The sequence below is a fragment of the Macaca fascicularis genome, chromosome 15, assembly GCF_037993035.2.
Source record: "Macaca fascicularis isolate 582-1 chromosome 15, T2T-MFA8v1.1".
Lineage (NCBI taxonomy): Eukaryota > Metazoa > Chordata > Mammalia > Primates > Cercopithecidae > Macaca > Macaca fascicularis.
The window spans coordinates 118,254,654-118,273,070 of record NC_088389.1 but is presented as its reverse complement, the minus strand read 5'-3'; the positions used below and the strand labels follow the sequence as shown (position 1 = coordinate 118,273,070).

Below are 18,417 nucleotides of genomic sequence, written 5' to 3'. Positions count from 1 at the left end.
CAACGAAATTTCTCTATAAAAGATAACACCTCTCTTTGTTCTTTCAGAGTGTACCTTTGTTTTGCACTGAAGGCTGGGACTCCTTGATGTGCAAACAGCTTACTGGAATCAAATTTCTAATTTTTTTCTTTTGTTGTTTTTTTTTTTAAAGAAAATCCTTTTCGGTAGATTTGTTAACTGTACATAATGAAAATCCTATAGGCATAGGCGCTAAAAAAAATCACAAGATATACAACACCTGTGTCATGCATCACCCAGAAAAAGAATCACATACAATCCCATAGCTCTAAACTATAAGAATCCATGATTCTTGAATGCAAACACAACCTACACAGCCTCTCTGTTTCCAAATACATGCACTGAACCTCCCACATCTCCTAGAATACAAAATACAGAAGCCACATAAACTGAAATACACACAGAACAACAAACTATTTTTATCAAGTACATATACGTCCACCTCACAAACACTGAGAACACACATACGAGTGGCAACACCAAGTTCTGCGAGTATTACATTTCACGACAGGCACAGAGGACCACTAAGTCTTAATATACCCAAAACCCCTCATATACACACTCACAAACTACCCATGAATACACACCCCACCCTCCCAGACCCAGATAAAACCCGTTAAAAAAAAAAACAAACAAACATAAAAACATCAATACTACTCTAATACACACACACAATTTTCATATACCCATGGGCACATACACACTCACACAAATATCCCCAATCCCTGAATGTATAAATTCCCCGAAACACTATCCAATCAATATCCTACATGTCCAGAATACAACCTCCTCACCCCATTCCCCAAACATGCCCAAACACATGTACAAACACCCTAGCATTCTCCAAAGAAATACACTTTAAATACTAACAATCTCATATTTTATAAATAGACTTAGATAATTCATCTATCTGCTGATAAATATACATACAAACCAGAATACACACTCAAGATGCATGGAAATATCTCCAGCATATCATTTATAAATACCCATAAAAACACTCTCCAATCCCAAATTATCCCAATCTTGTATGAACCAGCTCCCACATTGCCAAATACTAACCAATAACCACATCACACACCTCTAATACATATAAATCCAACTCTCTTACTTTCCTGTATAAAAAGAGAACCCCATCTCTCTGTCAGACACACACATACTAAATTCCCAGAATATATAACTCTAATAACCACTTACTGAAAAATACAAGCACATAGCTCCACAAAACATTCATCCAAACTGCCATGCCCTTGAACACACACACACGCAAACGCAATACTCATGTAGTTCTCTACATGCCCTAAATATACCCACAATTAACTAATACACCACAAATATACAAACGTGCCACCTCATATCCCCAAATACACATACAGTCCCACAATACCTGAACATATGTAATCACACTTCCAAATGCTCACACAGAAATAACTCCTCCATCTTCCAAGACACAGAATCATACAAACTCCACCTCACAACTGCACACATTCACCCTACCAGTCCCCCAATAGACATGGATCTGCCTTCACACATTGAAACAGCCATACACACCCCCTGAAAATCATGAAAAGAAACACACATCACCATGCAACATGTCCTGAGTACTCAAATGGTCTTCCTACATTCCCCAAACATGTAAACCAAACACAGTGTACATCCACAAAAATAGAGACAAGCACTTTCTCTATTATTGCCCACGTGCACAAGGTAATTCTTCCAAATCTGCCCAACATTAGACAAATACAAATCCCCAACATTCATCTGGGAAAACACATGGAAAAGACATCTTCACAACCCAAATTCCAAATATCTAACCCCAATTCTTCTGGTATACATATCTTACATCTCATATCCTCTAAATATAAACTCTCTCTCCTACATACTTTCACAAAAACAGTTATGATCTTCTTTTTTGGGGGGCGGGGAATGGAGTCTCACTCTGTCACCCAGGCTGGAGTGCAATGGCACGATCGGGGCTCACTGCAACCTCCGCCTCTTGGGTTCAAGTGATTCTTCTGCCTCAGCCTCCCGAGTAGCTGGGATTACAGGCATGCACCACCACACACAGCTAATTTTTGTATTTTTAGTAGAGAGGGGATTTCACCATGTTGGCCAGGCTGGTCTCAAACTCCTGACCTCAGGTGATCTGTCCACCTCCACCTTCCAAAGTGTTGGGATTACAGGCGTGAGCCACCGCGCCTGGACCAGTTATGACCTTCTTTAATCTGCAATCTCCACACAGACACCACCAACCCACACATGTGAATACATATCAGATTCTCACCAACTAAATACATATCAAATTCCAAACTGAAAATTCATATAAACACATTTTCACATACACAAAACCACCCCACAAATCTCACACCCTCCAAAATCCAAAACAAAACTTCCTGACATTCTCAAGTATACACTAACCCAACCACCCAACATACACACGTGTGTGCAGTAAATTTTAGACACGTGTAGCCTACAATTTACAAATAATATACCACTACTTTTTATTTGTAAATTCCACATAAGCAGTTCTCATAGAAGCTTTTCTTGACTTTGGCCATACTCTTGCATCCACAACCAACTGTGCTACCAAGTGAACAGACCATGACTAAAGGCCTGTTCTTCGACTTTGCAGCTGCTCATATCATTGACAAATGGAACATGCATGCTGGCTGATCATTCTGATTAAGTCAATGAGCTTCACAACTCACTCAATGAGGTTGTCCGTGAGAACTTCACTCATTTTACGAGGACACGAGCTACTTCTCTGCTGAACTGCATCACGGTTTCAACTGCTGAGGTTTTCCTTAAGCTTTTGCATTGCCTGGAATGTGAGAGGCATGGCGGAGTCACACTTTGGGGTTCCCGCTGCCTTGTTAAACCTCCCACCTCACTTTGGGGCCACGTGAGCAAGGGAAACGAGTGCTGCCTGGGCGTCCCGCAGGGCCCCCAGGAGGAACGCTATGAACTCTCCCGCCTTGAGCGCAGCCACAGGCTTGCTCTGGCCACAATGTGGGGTCGCCCCGCGGACACTGGTGACCAGCGGGAACATGACCAGGAGGCGATTACCTTCTAATCACACTTGGCTTTAGTTTTAGGTAACACCAAGGAGGACGCCATTAAAGCGAAGGCCGTTGGGTAACCGCCCTTTGCCCTCGCGCTACGCGATACGCGTCTCCCCGCCCAGAACCGCCGGCAACCCCCGCTGGGAGCGGTTGACGGCCGCTGGCCGCACGCGGGAACCCCGCCCGCCGGAACCCCGCCCGCCTCAAGGCTCGTGCGCAGGCGCACGGGGCAGGCCTAGAGCCCGCCCTGGGAGGGCCCGGCAGGAGATGGGGAAATGGAGGGACTGGGCGCCTGGAAACTTCCTGGGGCCGGACAAGGCCTCCTCTTTGGAACCTCCGTGACCGTGCCTCTGAGAAACCAGCGTGTCGGAAACGACCACTCCTAATTTTCCGTAATACAAACCTGCAGTCAGTGCACTTAGGTAACACCCTTGCTGAAAGGTTTACCTTTGGAGGGTTTATTCTAAAGCAAAGTATCCTCGAATTGCATGTCTTGCATTGCGTTTGGACTGCATTTATGTCATTCCTGCTAATGCCTTTTTTTTTTTTTTTTTTTTTTTTTTTTTTTTTTGAGACGAAGTCTGGCTCTGTCGCCCAGGCTGGAGTGCAGTGGCCGGATCTCAGCTCACTGCAAGCCCCGCCCCCCGGGTTCATGCCATTCTCCTGCCTCAGCCTCCCGAGTAGCTGGGACTACAGGCGCCCGCCACCTCGCCCGGCTAATTTTTTTTTTTTTTTTTTTTTTGTATTTTAGTAGAGACGGGGTTTCACCGTGTTAGCCAGGATGGTCTCGACTCGATCTCCTGACCTCGTGATCCGCCCGTCTCGGCCTCCCAAAGTGCTGGGATTACAGGCTTGAGCCACCGCGCCCGGCCGCTAATGCCTTTCAAAAAATAATATGCCCTGTTTTCCTACTCAGTCTGGAGGTTCCATTAAAGAACATTTCTGGCAAAGAATTTTAGACCGGAAAACACGCTCCGAAAGATACTTTCTTCTGACTCAGTTCCCAGAGTTTTTCCTATTGTATTCAAATGATTTCTAGAAATATTTTTGTTATAGCTTTGATCAATTTCTGTCCACAAAGCAGCAGATAGTAGGGGAACAATTCCACACTCCCCCACCCCCGACTCTGCAACACAGTGCAGAATTCCAGTTGGCAATAAAAACTAGTAGAGAAGCAACTCACTGACTTGAGTTTGTAATAGCTTCAGAAGAACTTTAATCATCACATCCTTTCTGCTCATTTGCAGGATTCCTATCGTCTGTCTCCACGTGATAACACTAAAGAGCCTTTACATCTATACCGGCCCAGGGCCTCAAGTGCAGAGACTGAGAGCTCTGCAGGACACAGCGTGGAGCTGCCATTCCTCTACCGTTCCGTGATCGAGTGGAAGAGCATGTGTACTCTGAACAGGGGATCCAAACCCTGAGATGTTCTTTCTCAGCAGTCAGTGCGGCACAGGACTTTCTGTGGGAATGCTAAGAGAGCAGGGGCCAGAGGGCTTTTAGCCATCACCTCCCATGGCCAGTCTTCACAAATTACCTTTGGCTAATTTGATGGTCTCTCCTCTTGGGGTCTAGGACTTCAAACATGTGCAGAAGCAATTGCAGAATTGAGGCAAGACATTGTTCCACAGTATATTTTTTGTATCACTGGCTCAGAAAAAGACTCATTGAAATCCTGTATCAAAGCCGTGTGTGAACATCTTGAGAAAGCATCGGTTCACTGACTTGACAAGGGAGGAGGCAACCAAGAATTCTGCCCTTTCTCAGTGCCTGAGTGTGATATTTTGCCTCAACATCCCTCTTAGATGAAATTGTTGATTGAAAATCATTTAAGTTTTTGCCCCATGATAAAAGATCAGGTCCTCAGAAAGAGCTCCAAAGCATTTACTGTTTGTTTGGTTTTGTTTTGTTTTGGTAAGTTTACCATGATTTTGCTTGAATTGCTGTCTGTTGATCTTCTCAGCTAAGATGGAGGTAGAGTTGCACAGTGGAAGAGGACTGCATGTAAGGAGGCAGCTCTGTCTCAGAGGACAAAAGGCCTGGGAGCACCCAGACAGGCAGTCACTCCCCTCCCAGTGGCCACTGTGGAGGTATTTCATAGAAATGCTTGCTGGACCATTCAGGTTTAGAGTTGGGACAAAACTGAGAACTCTTGAGAATATTGGACAGGAGTTAGGAAATGACCTTCTCATGCAGCTGGGGCAAGGAGGGGAGAACCTTGGGATTGAAACTTGCAGTCCACCGCCTGCCCCTGCAGTGTGGCCCCTGTTACATTTTCCTGCAACTCTGCCTTCTTGAGTGCAAATGTCTTCGAAAGGGGCAAATGCTTTGTAAGTGCCAACAGGGTGTGTTTCAGCGAATGTTCACAGTGTGCACCGATCCAGCTGAAGGCCTCTTCCCTTCCCCATCACCCTCCCATCAGTGCAAAATTACCCTGCCCAGCAGGGAGTGAGGTGTGTGTCTCAGAAGATTTTGTTGCTGTGCTCTGAGTACTCACTCCTCATCTCCTTTGACCAGTTTCCTAACACTCCCCTTGTTCACAACACAGAACATGAGTGCTCTTTCCTGTCATTGTGATGCTGATAAGCAGACAGTGATTTCAGTGTGAAAATGAGAATGAAGTTTTTTTTTTAAAGACAGGCTACAATAATTCCCACGCAGAGAGCCACATACGATGACACTGGATTCCAAACAGCAAGAATGTATGGAGAAGATGAGACCAACAGTGAGCTGAGAGAGGCCAGCCAGGATTCACATATGCGAGGGGATGCATGGGAATGGGGATGGGACGTTGGTGGATAGCATCCTGGCTTGTCTCAGAATGGACATGGGTTGTGGATTTCTAACTCCTGGAGAAACCAGAGTTCTAGGAATTGTAAGCTGCTTTATGTTAGGAAAGAAAAGATGGTGTTCTGCCCTTCTGTCCCTTACAACTGTGCATACTGCCACTAAACCTGGAAGCTGAGAAGGGTATAATGGCTACTCCTGACTTCTCATCAAATCAGCCTGCTATTGTTTTCTGCAATGGTTGTGTTTTGTGGTGAAGCCAAGATTCACACCTGAGTCTCCTTACTGCAAGTTCTCACTCTCACAGTGGAGGGTTAACAATAATCACTTCATATGTTGCACTTTTTTGGAAAGAGTTACCAGATAAAGTGCAAGATCCCGGTGAAATGTGAATAACACAGATAAAGGAAAAACAGATTTTTTGTAAAAGTATACTCTAAATATCACATGGATCACAATTATAATAAAAACTAATTCACTGTTTTATCTTGAATTCAAATTCCACTTGGTATTTGTTATTCATACTTGCTAAATCCTGCCACTGTATTCTTTTGCATAGTTGTGATTTTAAGGAACAACACAATGTCTTATTCTAGGATTTACCTACAGAAATAGAGAAGCCACATTACTAGGATAAACACAGTCATTGTAAATATCAGGAAAGCATTGGAACATATTAATATAGTAATTTTTAGCCCCCAAAACCTGAAAGCATTTTTAGACAGCAAAAATAGCTTCATTATGCTTATGATTGCATAATATATCTCTGGAAAAATGAAAAACAATCAGATAACACCTGTTTCCTCCAGGAACGCAAATGTGGTGGCCAGGGAAAAAAGATGGGAGGAAGGCTGGTCATTGCCTATTCCAGTGTGCACAGTTTGAATTTGGAACCATGCAAAAGTATTGCTTGGTTAAATTAAAACCATTCAAAAGATAAAAAATAAACATTTAACACCATCACAATATGCTGGGAAACAAAATGAATGGATTTCTGGTCTCAGTACTGTAGGTCGCATAGCCACTCTTTCCTGGACTGAGGCTTCCCAGGAAAGGGGATGGGAAGTAAGGCTGGCCTGCTGGTATGGACAGAGATTCCAGCAACATACATGACCCGGGGGCACAAGGATTGCTTCCTAAACAATGATGAGCACACAGCCAACTAATAGCCTGGATGGGCTGAGACCATCCTGATTTCAAACACCCAGTCCCCTTGCCTTCCTGAGAACTTCTGTGTTTCTCAGACTGAAAACGTGTTCTGAATTTTGTTCAGGAAGTGCAGCCCCTGTTGAAATTCATCAAGAGTGGGAAAGAGCCAAAGGGGGAAGGAGCATGGGTTGCTTGGCACAAAAGTAGGTCTGTTCATAAAGAATGGAAGTAAAGGGGACATCAGGTAGAAGGTTTTGCTGTGAGTCAGGACAATTTAAAAGTTGCCTAAAGAGGTGCACGCCATCTGTGTTGCTGCCGTCCAGTTGGAAGGGAAACTCAGGTTCTTGCCTAGTGGCTGGAGCCCTTCGCAGAATGTCCCCCACCCCTACCAGCTGCCCACTGCCCCTCCCCCTCTGCAGAATGTCTGGGGTCCTATGTTCTAAACCTATTTACATTCAAATTTTCCCTGCTCCACTTGGACTCAGGAGCATCTGCTGAGCCAGGTCACTCTCTGTGTCCTACCCTTAACTTTTCTCATTGCGGAAACTGCCAGACAGCGGTGGGCAGTGCCCAGCCTGAGGGGATGGCTTCAAATGGAGGTGAGACTGTAGGGACGGGGGCATTATCCGAGTCTGCCATGCCTCAACTCCTTGGGAATTCAAATTTGAACTGCCCCTGGGGACAGCTGATAGGGCTGATGTTGAAGAGGGAGGGAGCGCTGGATGTCCCCAAGGACATCACACCTGGGGATGGCCATGGCACCCTGAGTCTGTGGTTAGGGAGGACGGCTCCTTAGAGGTGGATCAAGATGCCTGGGGGAATACACCGTGTAGAGGAAAGGATGGAGTGGATGGATTGATCCTTTCTAGAGGGGGACAGGTCACATCATTGTGTGTTTGTAGGGAGTGGTGGGATCGTGTTGTGCTGGTGGCCCAGGGAGAATGACGGGCAAGCCTGAGCCCTGTGCCATGTCTTCAGCCACCTGGAAGGTGCCCTTCCATAGTGTTCAGAGGGATTTGGGCTGGAGTTTTCTAGATCTTAGGGAGGAGTGGGGAGAAGTAGTCTCAGCCAGAAAACTGTTGGGTGGGTTGGTTGTGACAGAGCATGTAATGACAACCTCTGGGTGGGCGAGGCTGGGGGCTACTGTAACTGCCACAGCCCAGAGCCTCTCAGCTCCCGCCCCAGAGCTGGCTGCTCTGTCAGTTGAGGTAGCTGTTGGCTTTGATCCAACAGGGGTGGGGACAAATGGGGAAGTTCAGGTAACACATGGCCTGGACTTCCTGAGATGTTCTGAATTGTTCGCCCTTTTGTGGAAGCTCGGGTCTTCAGACCCACTTCCTCTTGTCTACTAGCTCATGGCCTGTCCTCTGCACTTTGTGTTACTGTGGAAATGAAGAATTTGCTCCTATTCCATTTATACTACCTCATGAAATGGGGACAGGTGTGGATTCTTGCTGGTTCTCAGTGGATGGGTCTGGAAAGGCTGGTTTCCTTTTCAGTAGAGGAAGGAGAATAGTGCACAAATAGGAAGATGGTTCTTTTATTATTATTATTATTATTAAAGTTAGGATATGTGTCCTGAATGATGAGGTGCATGTGCTGTATCCCTTATTCCCCCTGACTAGAGACTGCATGAGGTCGTAGTGAACAGGGATGAGTTCCAGACAACTTTGCCTTACCTGGCCTGTGGCCCAGGAACCCCTTACCTGGCCTGTGGCCCAGGAACCCCTGGTTCTTGGTTGGTCACTACGTTCAGTTATTGGGAGCTCAAAGGAGAAGGATCAGAGATGCTCCTTGTCCCACTACCTATTGTAACATGACCAGCAGCTGTGAAAATCCCTGGGCACCTCCCCTGATAGCCCTGCTGCTCACCAGTTGCTGGCTGAGTTCTAATCGTGTGCAGCTGTTGCTGGCTGTGCGGTGACAGTATCTCAGGGGACTCCACCACTGCCTCTCAGACCTGCTCCCTGGGAACAGAGCTTCCTGAGTGGCAGCTGGGACCACTGAGCACTGAGCAATGGGTGGCCCGAATCTGACCCCCATTTAGCACTTGCTGTGGGGACAGGACAGCAAGTGCCAGGTCCTGTGTCAGGACACTGTGCCACAAGTGTCCTGTACCAGGACAATCACTTGCATGCTGGACGTGATGAGTTATGGATTATCTTCAGGGTTCTTAGGGTGCTGGCTTGGGAAAGATTTCCATCCAGTGGTTTTCTTTTGTTGTGTTTGAGCTAGGAAAGAAAGGGGTTTACAAGAGCTTCAGGAAAAGGAAGATTGAAGAGAAGATGTGGCCATAATATTCGGAAGCTTCTGGCTTCCTGCCGGCCTTCTCAGTGCTGAGCACTGCCCTGGGGTAGGCCCCTCACCTGTTGCTGAGCATGCTAAGGACCACCAAGCCGCTGAGACTCATCCCTGACCCATGGCTTGGGAGATGCCTGTGAGGCTGATGGGGTCTGCCAGGGACACCTGAGGGAGACCCTCGGGCAGCGAAGGCTTGGCTGTTGCTTCTTGGGAGACACGGGCCAGGGAGTCTTGGTGATCGGGGCCAGGCGCTCTAGTGGAGTAATTCCCGTGGAGGAACAGAGCATCCAATGCACACTCGGGGACACTTGCAAGTGGCAGAGTTTCCCTGTCACACGCCCTCAGCTGTTGGGGCTCCCCTCTGATTCTCCCGTGACTAGTGAGGACCAGGAGACCCCAGCTCATTCATCTCTTTCTTTTGTCTCCACAGCATACCCAGTGCTGGGACCGGGCGTGACCGTGAACCCTGGCGCCTCCCTGTCTGTGTTCACGGCTCTGCCCTTTACCACACCCGCTCCCGGCCCAGCACACGGGCCACCCCTCGTGACTGCAGCCGTTCCTCCCGGCGGCCCTCTGGTGCTGTCTGCCTTCCCCAGCACACCTCTGGTGGCAGGACAGGATGGCCACGGCCCGAGTGGGGCTGGGGCTTCTAATGTCTTTGTCCAGATGAGGACAGAAATGGGGTCTGTGAAGGCCCCTCAGGCACAGACCTTGGTCCTAACTCAGAACCCCCTTGTCTGGCAGGCTCCAAGCGCCCTCTGTGGAGGTGTCGTGTGTCCACCTCCCCTACTCCTGGCAGCTGCTCCTGTGGTGCCTGTTATGGCTGCCCAGCTGGTTGGGGGCACCCAGGCCTGTGAGGGAGGCTGGTCCCAGGGCCTTCCTGTTCCACCACCACCACCACCGGCTGCCCAGATGCCTCCCATCGTGTCCCACGCTGGGCCATGGCCACAAGGGGCTCATGGAGAGGGCAGCCTGGCTCCCTCCCAGACCAAGGCCCCACCAGACGACTCCTGTAATCCCAAGAGTGTCTATGAGAACTTCCGACTCTGGCAGCGCTACAAGCCCCTGGCCCGGAGGCACCTTCCCCAGAGTCCTGACACCGAAGCGCTTTCCTGCTTCCTCATGTGAGTGTCCTCGGGGCACCAGAGCTTGTCCTGCAGCTCACACGTAAAGAGGCTGCTGAATGGACAGGAGGTCACGCTGTTCAGGGGAGCTTGCAGGGCGGTTGTGAGGGTGATGGATTGCACTATGGGAAGGTACATTTTCAACAACATTAAATCTGGCTGTGGCTCAGGACAGACTGTCAGGGGCCTTAACTGCCCGTCACTGTCCCGTGAGTCCAGCCAATCCTTACTTTCAGTAATTTTCACAACAATGTTTACAGAAGACCTAGGTCAGAGACGGTTCCTGGTGTGACGTGAACGACGGTTTGGGTTTAGGTCTTTGAGTACACACTACAGTGCCTCTCCCTGAACCCAGTGTTGATGGCCAGGAGCACATCACATGGGGCTGGGGGGAGGAGCTGCAGGGCCCGGCGGGAACCTGGCACATGCCCGCAGTTCTGCCCAGGTCCAGCACCGTGGGGGTGGAGCCTGCACAAGGGGATGGGCTTGGGCCCCGCACCAGGGTCGATGCTGGGCAGGTATTTGCATCTTCACCCTCAATCCCTCCTAGAAAAAGGGACAATGATGCTTCATTCAGAGGATGGCGAAGAGATGACTTGATCTCACATATGACATGTATAACACAGTGTCTGGCACATGCTATGACATATTACATGATAGCAATTATGATTACTGTCCCCTTTACTATCATTATCAGGACTAGGCCATCTAGGAGAGTGCTCCCCAAAGCCATAGGCTCCAGTGATAGCTCTGAGTGCACCACAAGCCCAGCAGCCCAGGGCCGTGGACTGTGGTGACTGTGAGGCAGCAACGTCAGCATCCGGGAGAGTTTGTGGTTTCATTCCCAGTCCCTGCCTCTCTCCACCCTGTGGCGCCTCTGTCACCCTGTGTTTCCCACTGATGAGCAAACGGGAGCTTGAGCACATCCACCGTGCAACACACTAACCGTTCCCCTAGGGAAGTCCCCTGCCTGGGGTGTAGGTGGAAGGCGGCCCCATCTTCATCCCCAACAACCTCACTGCCCCTGCACCCTGGAACTGGTTGCATTCCGCCTTGGAGCGGAGTCCCGGTGCACTGGGGACCCTGATTCTTGGAGTGGAGCTGCCCCAGGCTCACAGGCCTTTGCCATGGCTCCTGTGGGAATGTGGGAAGCTGTACCTGGCTGCTTGCAGTGAGCTTGACACTGCTCTGCTTTGGTTCTGGACGTGTGCTCCTGCTCCTCATGCTTCAGGACCCTGAGGCTGCATCCCCAGAGGTTGCCTTGCTCCAGAGTCCCCAAGAAGCTGGTTAAATCTCAGTCCTGGGGCCCAGGAACCTGCACTTTAACCCTCGCTCCCAGGTCATTCTGTGTGCACGCTGTCTCAGTCAGCTCAGGCTCACGCTGTCTCAGTCAGCTCAGGTTCGGCTGTAACAAATCCCATAGACTGGGTGCTTTATCAAGACACGTTCATGTCTCCCAGTTCCAGAGGCCAGAAATCCCAGATCAAGGTGACAGCAGATTGGGTGTCTGGTCAGGGCCCTCTTCCTGGCTGGAGAGAGCTGCCTCGGCTGTGTCCTCTGGTGGCTGAGAGGAAAAGCCCTGGCGTCTCCTCCTGCCCTTATCGGGGCTCAGATTCCATGACTGGGACCCACGCTCATGACCTGCTCTAACCATGATTGCCTCCAAATACCGACACGCCGGCGCTCAGGGCTTCAGCACAGGAATGTTGGGGACACATATGTTCCACCCATAGTACTGAGTTCACTTCTCAACATCAGAACACCGAGGACTTGAGGGGCAGTTGGAGAGGCCACTCCGTAGCTTGTGTTGATGTTCGATCTTGGGGGCATGTCCTGGGGCCTGAGGAGCCCACATGGGGGAGAACAGGACATGGACAGATGGCAGGACAGGTGTGGGGAGGACAGGGGCCAGGTGTTGGGACCAGGTGGGCTCGGGATGAAGGGTGGGCTTATAGACTGGGGCTGACTGCACTGGTTTACAGCCCAGTTCTCCGATCCCTGGCCCGGCGGAAGCCCACCATGACGCTGGAGGAGGGACTGTGGCGGGCCGTGCGCGAATGGCAGCACACGAGCAACTTTGACCGGATGATCTTCTACGAGATGGCGGAAAAGTGAGTCTGGGGTCCTGGGGGCAGGGCCCGCGGGGCAGAGTGAGACTGAATGACGGAGGCCTGGTGGCCGTGGTGCCTTCTCAGCATGGAGCATGAGGAGGGTGTGGACAAACACAGGACGCCCTGGGCCCCTGGCTCCCTCAGGAAGCTGCTCCTGCCACCTAGAGTGCTCTGGGGTCTCTGTCCTGCCCTCTTGGGAAGCACCCCCTGCCTGGCCTGGGCCAACCCCTGCCTTGACACTGGAGGTCATGGCGGGAGCAGCCAGCGTCACAGCCCAAAGTGGGTCACCTCCAGCTGTGGGGATGGGGAGAAGGGGCGCTAGTGAATATAGACAGAGTGGGGTGCAGGCTCCTCACACCAGTGGCCAGAAGTCGGTTTTCTGCCATCCCAGCCTGGCCAGGGAGTTTGGGCAGGGGAGACCTGTATCCGGGACACCATGAGACCCATCTCTGGCCTGACCGCCTTTGCTCCTGGGCAGTGCTCTCCGTGAAAACAGACAGACCTCAGCCTCAGGGGAAAGGGGCCCTGTCCTCCGGGCTCAGCTTTTGCTTCCTCCCGACCAGGGGTCTCCCGGGCCTCGTGCCCCTGGGTTATCTTTCAGGGACCCGCAGTCCCAGCCTCAGGACTCCTGCATCTGGGCATCATCCCTGACGCCGTCTGCCATCAACCCCACCCCTGGGCAGCTGAAACCTGGAGGAGGAGTCCCCCGGGACCCTCCTGGGCCTCGTGGCCCTGACTTGAGTCAGGAAGCCCCTTTGATGCCATGGGCTCTTCAGGGGCTGGGTGAAGGAGGGTGAGCCCAGAACTCTGGGAGCAGCTCCCTCCTGGGACTGGGGGATGAGACCCAATGAGGGCCTGGACAGCCCACCCGAGGCATTGCCTCCCATCCCTGCCCTCGGCCGCTGCCTGGTCCTGGGGACAGGGGGCCTGGACCCTCTCCGCACAGCCTGGGCCTCCTTCACCCCCAGGTTCCTGGAGTTCGAGGCTGAGGAGGAGATGCAGATTCAGAAAGCGCAGTGGATGAAGGAGCCCCAGAGCCTGCCTCCTCCAGCCCCGCCGAGGCTTGAACCTCAAGGACCCCCAGCCCCTGAGGTGGCCAAGCAGCCAGGTACTGCTTCCCACATTTCCACAGGAGCCATGGCAAAGGCCAAAGGGGCCAAGGGAGACCACTGTCCTCACACCCCATGCTTCCCTTCAAGAGGGGGATTTGCTCCCTCCAACAGGACAGCTTCCGGGAGCATATGTTGGGTATTGACCAGGTCAAGTTTCCTAGCTACTCTCTCCCCTCGCCCATCCAAAACTCCACGTATGCTCTGCCCAGGAAGCAGGGATTAGCGGGGAGAGTACATGGCATATTGGTGGCTCCAAACTTCCTCCCAAGCGATGCTGTCTCAGATGTGCCCCTCCTGCGCGTCTCCTCTGGGGGCGCTGTGGTTCAGGTGGTCCTGACCAGCTGGGACCCACTTCACATCCCCAAGCCCTGCCCTCCCCTGTGTGGTGCAGGCAGGAGGAGCGGCCCTCACCACGCCCGGCCTCCTCCTTCTCTGCCTCAGTGTACCTTCCCAGCAAGGCCGGCCCCAAGGCCCCGACTGCTTCCCTGCCACCACCCAGGCCCCAGAGGCCAGCGGAGACCAAGGCCCGCCTGCCACCACCCAGGCCCCACCGGCGAGCAGAGACCAAGGCCCGCCTGCCACCACCCAGGCCCCAGAGGCCAGCAGAGACCAAAGTCCCCGAGGAGATCCCCCCAGAAGTGGTGCAGGAGTATGTGGACATCATGGAGGAGCTGCTGGGGCCTCCCCTCGGGGTCACGGGGGAGCCCAAGAAACAACGGGAAGAGGGCGAAGTGGAGCAGCCACAGGAAGAGGATTGGACACCCCCAGACCCGGGCCTCCTGAGCTACATTGACAAGCTGTGTTCCCAGAAAGACTTCGTCACCAAGGTGGGCTGGCCTGGAGTACTGGGGTCTGCAGGATTCCGGGGGGTGGCACTCCAGGTCCTTGGAATTAAGCTCTGTTCCTTAGCTATTCAGCAGCGTGTGTATTTCCATGGATTTGAATGTCTGTGTATGTGATTGTGTGTGTCTGTGTGTTGCTGTGTGTTTGTATCTGCGATTTGTTACTGTGTGTCTTTGTGGGTGTGAGTGTGGAGTGTGTAGGTTACCTGTGTCTGTGTCTTTTCCTGTGTCATATGTGGGTCTGTTTGTGTGTCTGTGTGTGCTCTGTGTGTCTCTGTCTGTATGTGTGTATGCTACCAGGTCTGTGGTCTGTGTGTGTAGCTGGTGGTTGCCATGATATCAGACAGCCCCAGGAAGGTGGGTACGGGGCTCTCCCCGCTTTCTGCATCTCCTCCAGGTGTCCTTGCCTCCAGGTTACTTCCTACACAGGAAACTCACACCTTCTTCCTTCTGTTCCCAGGTGGAGGCCGTCATTCACCCCCGATTCCTGGAAGAATTGCTTTCCCCAGATCCACAGATGGATTTCTTGGCCCTAAGCCAGGAACTGGAGCAGGAGGAAGGACTCACCCTTGCCCAGGTGAGCAGGAGGGGCAGGAGGGACCCAGCACACAACGCCCACCTGAATGTCTAACCCCACCCTGCTGGGGATGCTCGGCTTCTTGAGGAGCCACTCCGGGGTGGGAAGATGCAGGTTCAGAGGGAGTGGGATGGAGAGGAGCCAGGGAGGGGAGTCAGGATGCAAGCTGCAGTGAGGCCCAAGGGGACGCCCAGCAGAGCCACACCCTCTCTCTTTGACATAAAGCCCAGCTGCCTCAGGCTTCCCTGCCTCCTGCCCAAGTGCCCTGGTCTCCACCACCCTGGGCCCTGCTCACACCTGGGGCAGCGCCAGTAAGTGCCCCGTTTCCTCCCGCAGCTGGTGGAGAAGCGCCTCCTACCTTTGAAGGAGAAACAGCGTGCGAGGTCAGCCCCTAGTCATGGCGTGGCCCGATTGGACTCAAGTCCTTCTAAGTTTGCAGCTGCTCAAGGAACACAGAGAGACATCCCTGACCCCCAAGAAGGGTTTGACGTGGAAACCTGCCCACCCCAGACGGCTGCCTGGGACCCTCAGGGACGAGGCAGAGCACGCACCGGCATGGCCAGGTCCAAAGACCCTGCGGTGACTTTGGGATGTCAGGATTCCTCCGGGCTGAGGGCTGCTCGGTCAACCTCTCCTCCCCAGGACCACAGACCCACCTGCCCTGGCCTGGGGACCAAGGACGCCTTGGATCTCCCTGGAGGGTCTCCTGTCAGGGAGTCACACGGACTGGTTCAGGGGTCAAGTGAGGAGGAGGAGCTCCCCAGCCTGGCCTTCCTCTTGGGTTCCCAGCACAAGTTGCTGCCCTGGAGGCTACCCCAGAGCCCTGTCCCTGCCTTGGGCCTTCTCAGCCCAGAAAAGTGGGGACCCCAGGGAGTTCTTCAGTCCCCATCTGCTCAAAGAAGAGGCCTCAGCCTAGCACCCTCTCTTGCTACCAAGTCCAAGAAGCGGGCTCTCTTCGGAAGCCCATCCCCTGCTGAAAAGACACCCCACGCAGGGCCTGGGCTCAGGGTCTCTGGGGAGCAATCCCTGGCTGGGGGACTCGGTGGCCCCTCACAGTCTCAAAAGAGAAAGGGTGACCTCTTGGCCTCCAGGAAGAAGAAGAAGCGGCATTGTAGCCAGTAGGGGCTTCCGGGCAGACTCTTGGTGCCAGTCTCCAAGGGTGGGGCTCTGGCATCCGATGCCCCAAAGCAGTCAAAAGCTTCTTCTCCCCCAGTGCTGATCTTGCTGGGCCTTAGCTTTGGAGGGGAGGGGAGGGAGGGGAGGGAGAGGATGGCTGAATGGGGAAGGCAGGAAGGGAGAAGGGTAGGGGAGGGAGGGGAGGGAGAGGGTGGCTGAATAGGGAGGGCAGGAAGGGAGAAGGGTGGGGGAGGGAGGCGAGGGAGAGGGTGGCTGAATAGGGAGGGCAGGAAGGGAGGAGGGTAGGGGATGGAGGGGAGGGAGAGGGTGGCTGAATGGGGAGAGCAGGAAGGGAGGGCCTGGGGGGAAGGGGCGGGGGGTGGGAAGCAGTGTCTTGGGGACCTCACGTGTAAATGTAAATAAATGTAGTTGTGTTGGAAAATGCTCTCAGGGCTGCTGCCTCTGTCCTGGGGCTGTGCTGCTCCGTGGAGGGCGTCTGTGAGGGAGGGCAGAGGAACTGGGAGATGCCAGGCACTGGGAACCCACAGGGGCAGGCCCCACTCTTTCCTCCTGGTGTAAGGGGCCCCTTCAGATGCTCCAGGGACTGACAGATGCTGAGGAAGCCCTGATCCCTCCCACCACCCACTCACAAGTCCCCGCCGGCTTTAGGGAGGCTTCTCAGGGCCTCCCATCATTATCAGTATCCCTGGAAAATCCCGGGATAGAGAGCGCTGGCTGGCTTTTGTTGTGCTCGGTGGGAGCTGAGGAGAAGGCAGCTGCCTAAAGCATGGACATGGGGAGAGGCGGCTGCTTCTGCTTAACCCTCATCAGGAAGAGCTCGGGCACTGGGCTGAGGGGAGACGTTGAGGTGACCGTCCACACGGGTGTGTTTGGGATACAACGGGAGTGGGGGAAGTCCCTTTGCCTGTTTCTGGGCAGGAGAGAGTCTTGTCCAACTAGCTGAAGCAGATGCTCCTTGCTGTGGCCACAGGGACTGGCTTCAGGGGCCCTCGGGGTCCTGCATGGAGCCCCCCACAGCTATGATTGCCTTCCCATATGATGACGGAACTCGTGTGGAATTGATGTGGACAGAGATTTACATTGGTATCTAAAACAGTTCCCTCCCAACACACCATCACCTATGGGAACAAGCATGACCAGCCCGCCAGGCACAGGGTGGGTGTGTCTGCTCATCCCAGGGCCAGGAGGAGCTGTGGCCCAGGCTGAGAGGGGCTGAGGGTCAGCCACCCTTCTGCCAGGCACAGACCCCAAGAGCAGAGCAGGGGCTGTCTGGGATGCGGCACCGGCTGTTCGGGAAGTGCCCTGGGAGTCGGGGGCCAGGTGTTTGCCGAAGGGAGACTTCCAGAGTCTATGAGTGAGGTGAGGACTGCATCAGGAGAGGGACTGAGGTTGGGGAGAATGCTCTGCTCTTTCCCAGGTTGTCCTGTCCTCCCCATCTCTGCTGAACTCCCCTCACCCCATGGGCCAGCCTCTGCCCCCCTTACCCCTAACCCACCTCTTAGAATCTCAGATCCCAGCATGGACAGGACCTGGCACCCGCCCTGGTTCCCTCCTGGCCAACACCTTCTTCTCCACAGTCTGAGTTCTGATTCCTCCCCCTCAGACAACAAGGGAGAAGGGGCCCTTGTTGGCTCAGGACCCCTGTGACTGCCAGGGCACAGGTCCCAGCACTGCCTGCATGCAGAGCTGTGGTCATGGCGCTGGGGTCTGGCCCAGCAGCAGAGGCTTGTGGGGCAAAGCTGCCCGGTACACAGTGGCCTGGCCCCTTGGCCAAGTGACAAAGGGAGCCATGTTTGGGTCCTCTCTGGCCCCATCTGCCCACAGAGCACAGCAGTCAACCAGACAGGTGCCCCTCTGCCCCGTCCCTTCTGCTCGATGTGGGCAGTGTTGCAGGCCTTCTGCCCTCTGTGGCCTTTGGGAAGGAGAGTTTATCTTGGCAGGGCTTCCCCAGCTCAGCGCACATCAGGCCCTCGGGGAAAATGTGAGGAGTTAAGAGTCACTGGTGGGTGAAGTGGGCAGCTCCCGTGACTCCTCTACATTCAGGGCCATCCTAAGGAGATAAGGTAGCACTGCCCCTTTGCAGAGTTTAGGAATGTTAAGTGAGCAGCATTTGAAGGGAACATGGTCTATACTCTGCCGTGTGTGGGTGCTCAGCCAACTTCCTCACCTAAGGGTGAAAGTGACACCTTGGGGT

The 18,417-nt window shown here is 53.0% G+C and overlaps 1 protein-coding gene across 4 annotated transcripts; it reads left to right on the top strand.

Annotated features, from left to right (window-relative positions):
• The first annotated feature begins 7,587 nt into the window (after positions 1-7,587).
• Positions 7,588-16,820, top strand: LOC102135445 (NUT family member 2D-like). Of its 4 annotated transcripts, XM_065531100.1 has the most exons (9): positions 7,603-7,618; positions 9,751-10,444; positions 12,427-12,555; positions 13,524-13,663; positions 14,109-14,191; positions 14,237-14,494; positions 14,970-15,086; position 15,568; positions 16,783-16,820. In XM_065531100.1, exons 1-9 carry the CDS (start codon positions 7,603-7,605, stop codon positions 16,818-16,820), a joined length of 1,476 nt encoding a protein of 491 aa, XP_065387172.1. The 4 variants fall into 4 exon arrangements, with proteins under 4 accessions (XP_065387173.1, XP_045230329.2, XP_065387172.1 ...); XM_065531101.1 differs by having other exon boundaries at positions 7,588-7,618; positions 14,109-14,494; XM_045374395.2 differs by lacking the exon at positions 16,783-16,820 and having other exon boundaries at positions 15,423-16,307.
• Positions 16,821-18,417: the final 1,597 nt, after the last annotated feature.

Coding starts and splice junctions, on each gene's coding strand:
- LOC102135445 (XM_045374394.2), top strand. Junction 13,664..14,108: donor TGAGGTGGCCAAGCAGCCAG/GTACTGCTTCCC, acceptor TCTCTGCCTCAG/TGTACCTTCCCAGCAAGGCC. Junction 14,495..14,969: donor AGAAAGACTTCGTCACCAAG/GTGGGCTGGCCT, acceptor TTCTGTTCCCAG/GTGGAGGCCGTCATTCACCC.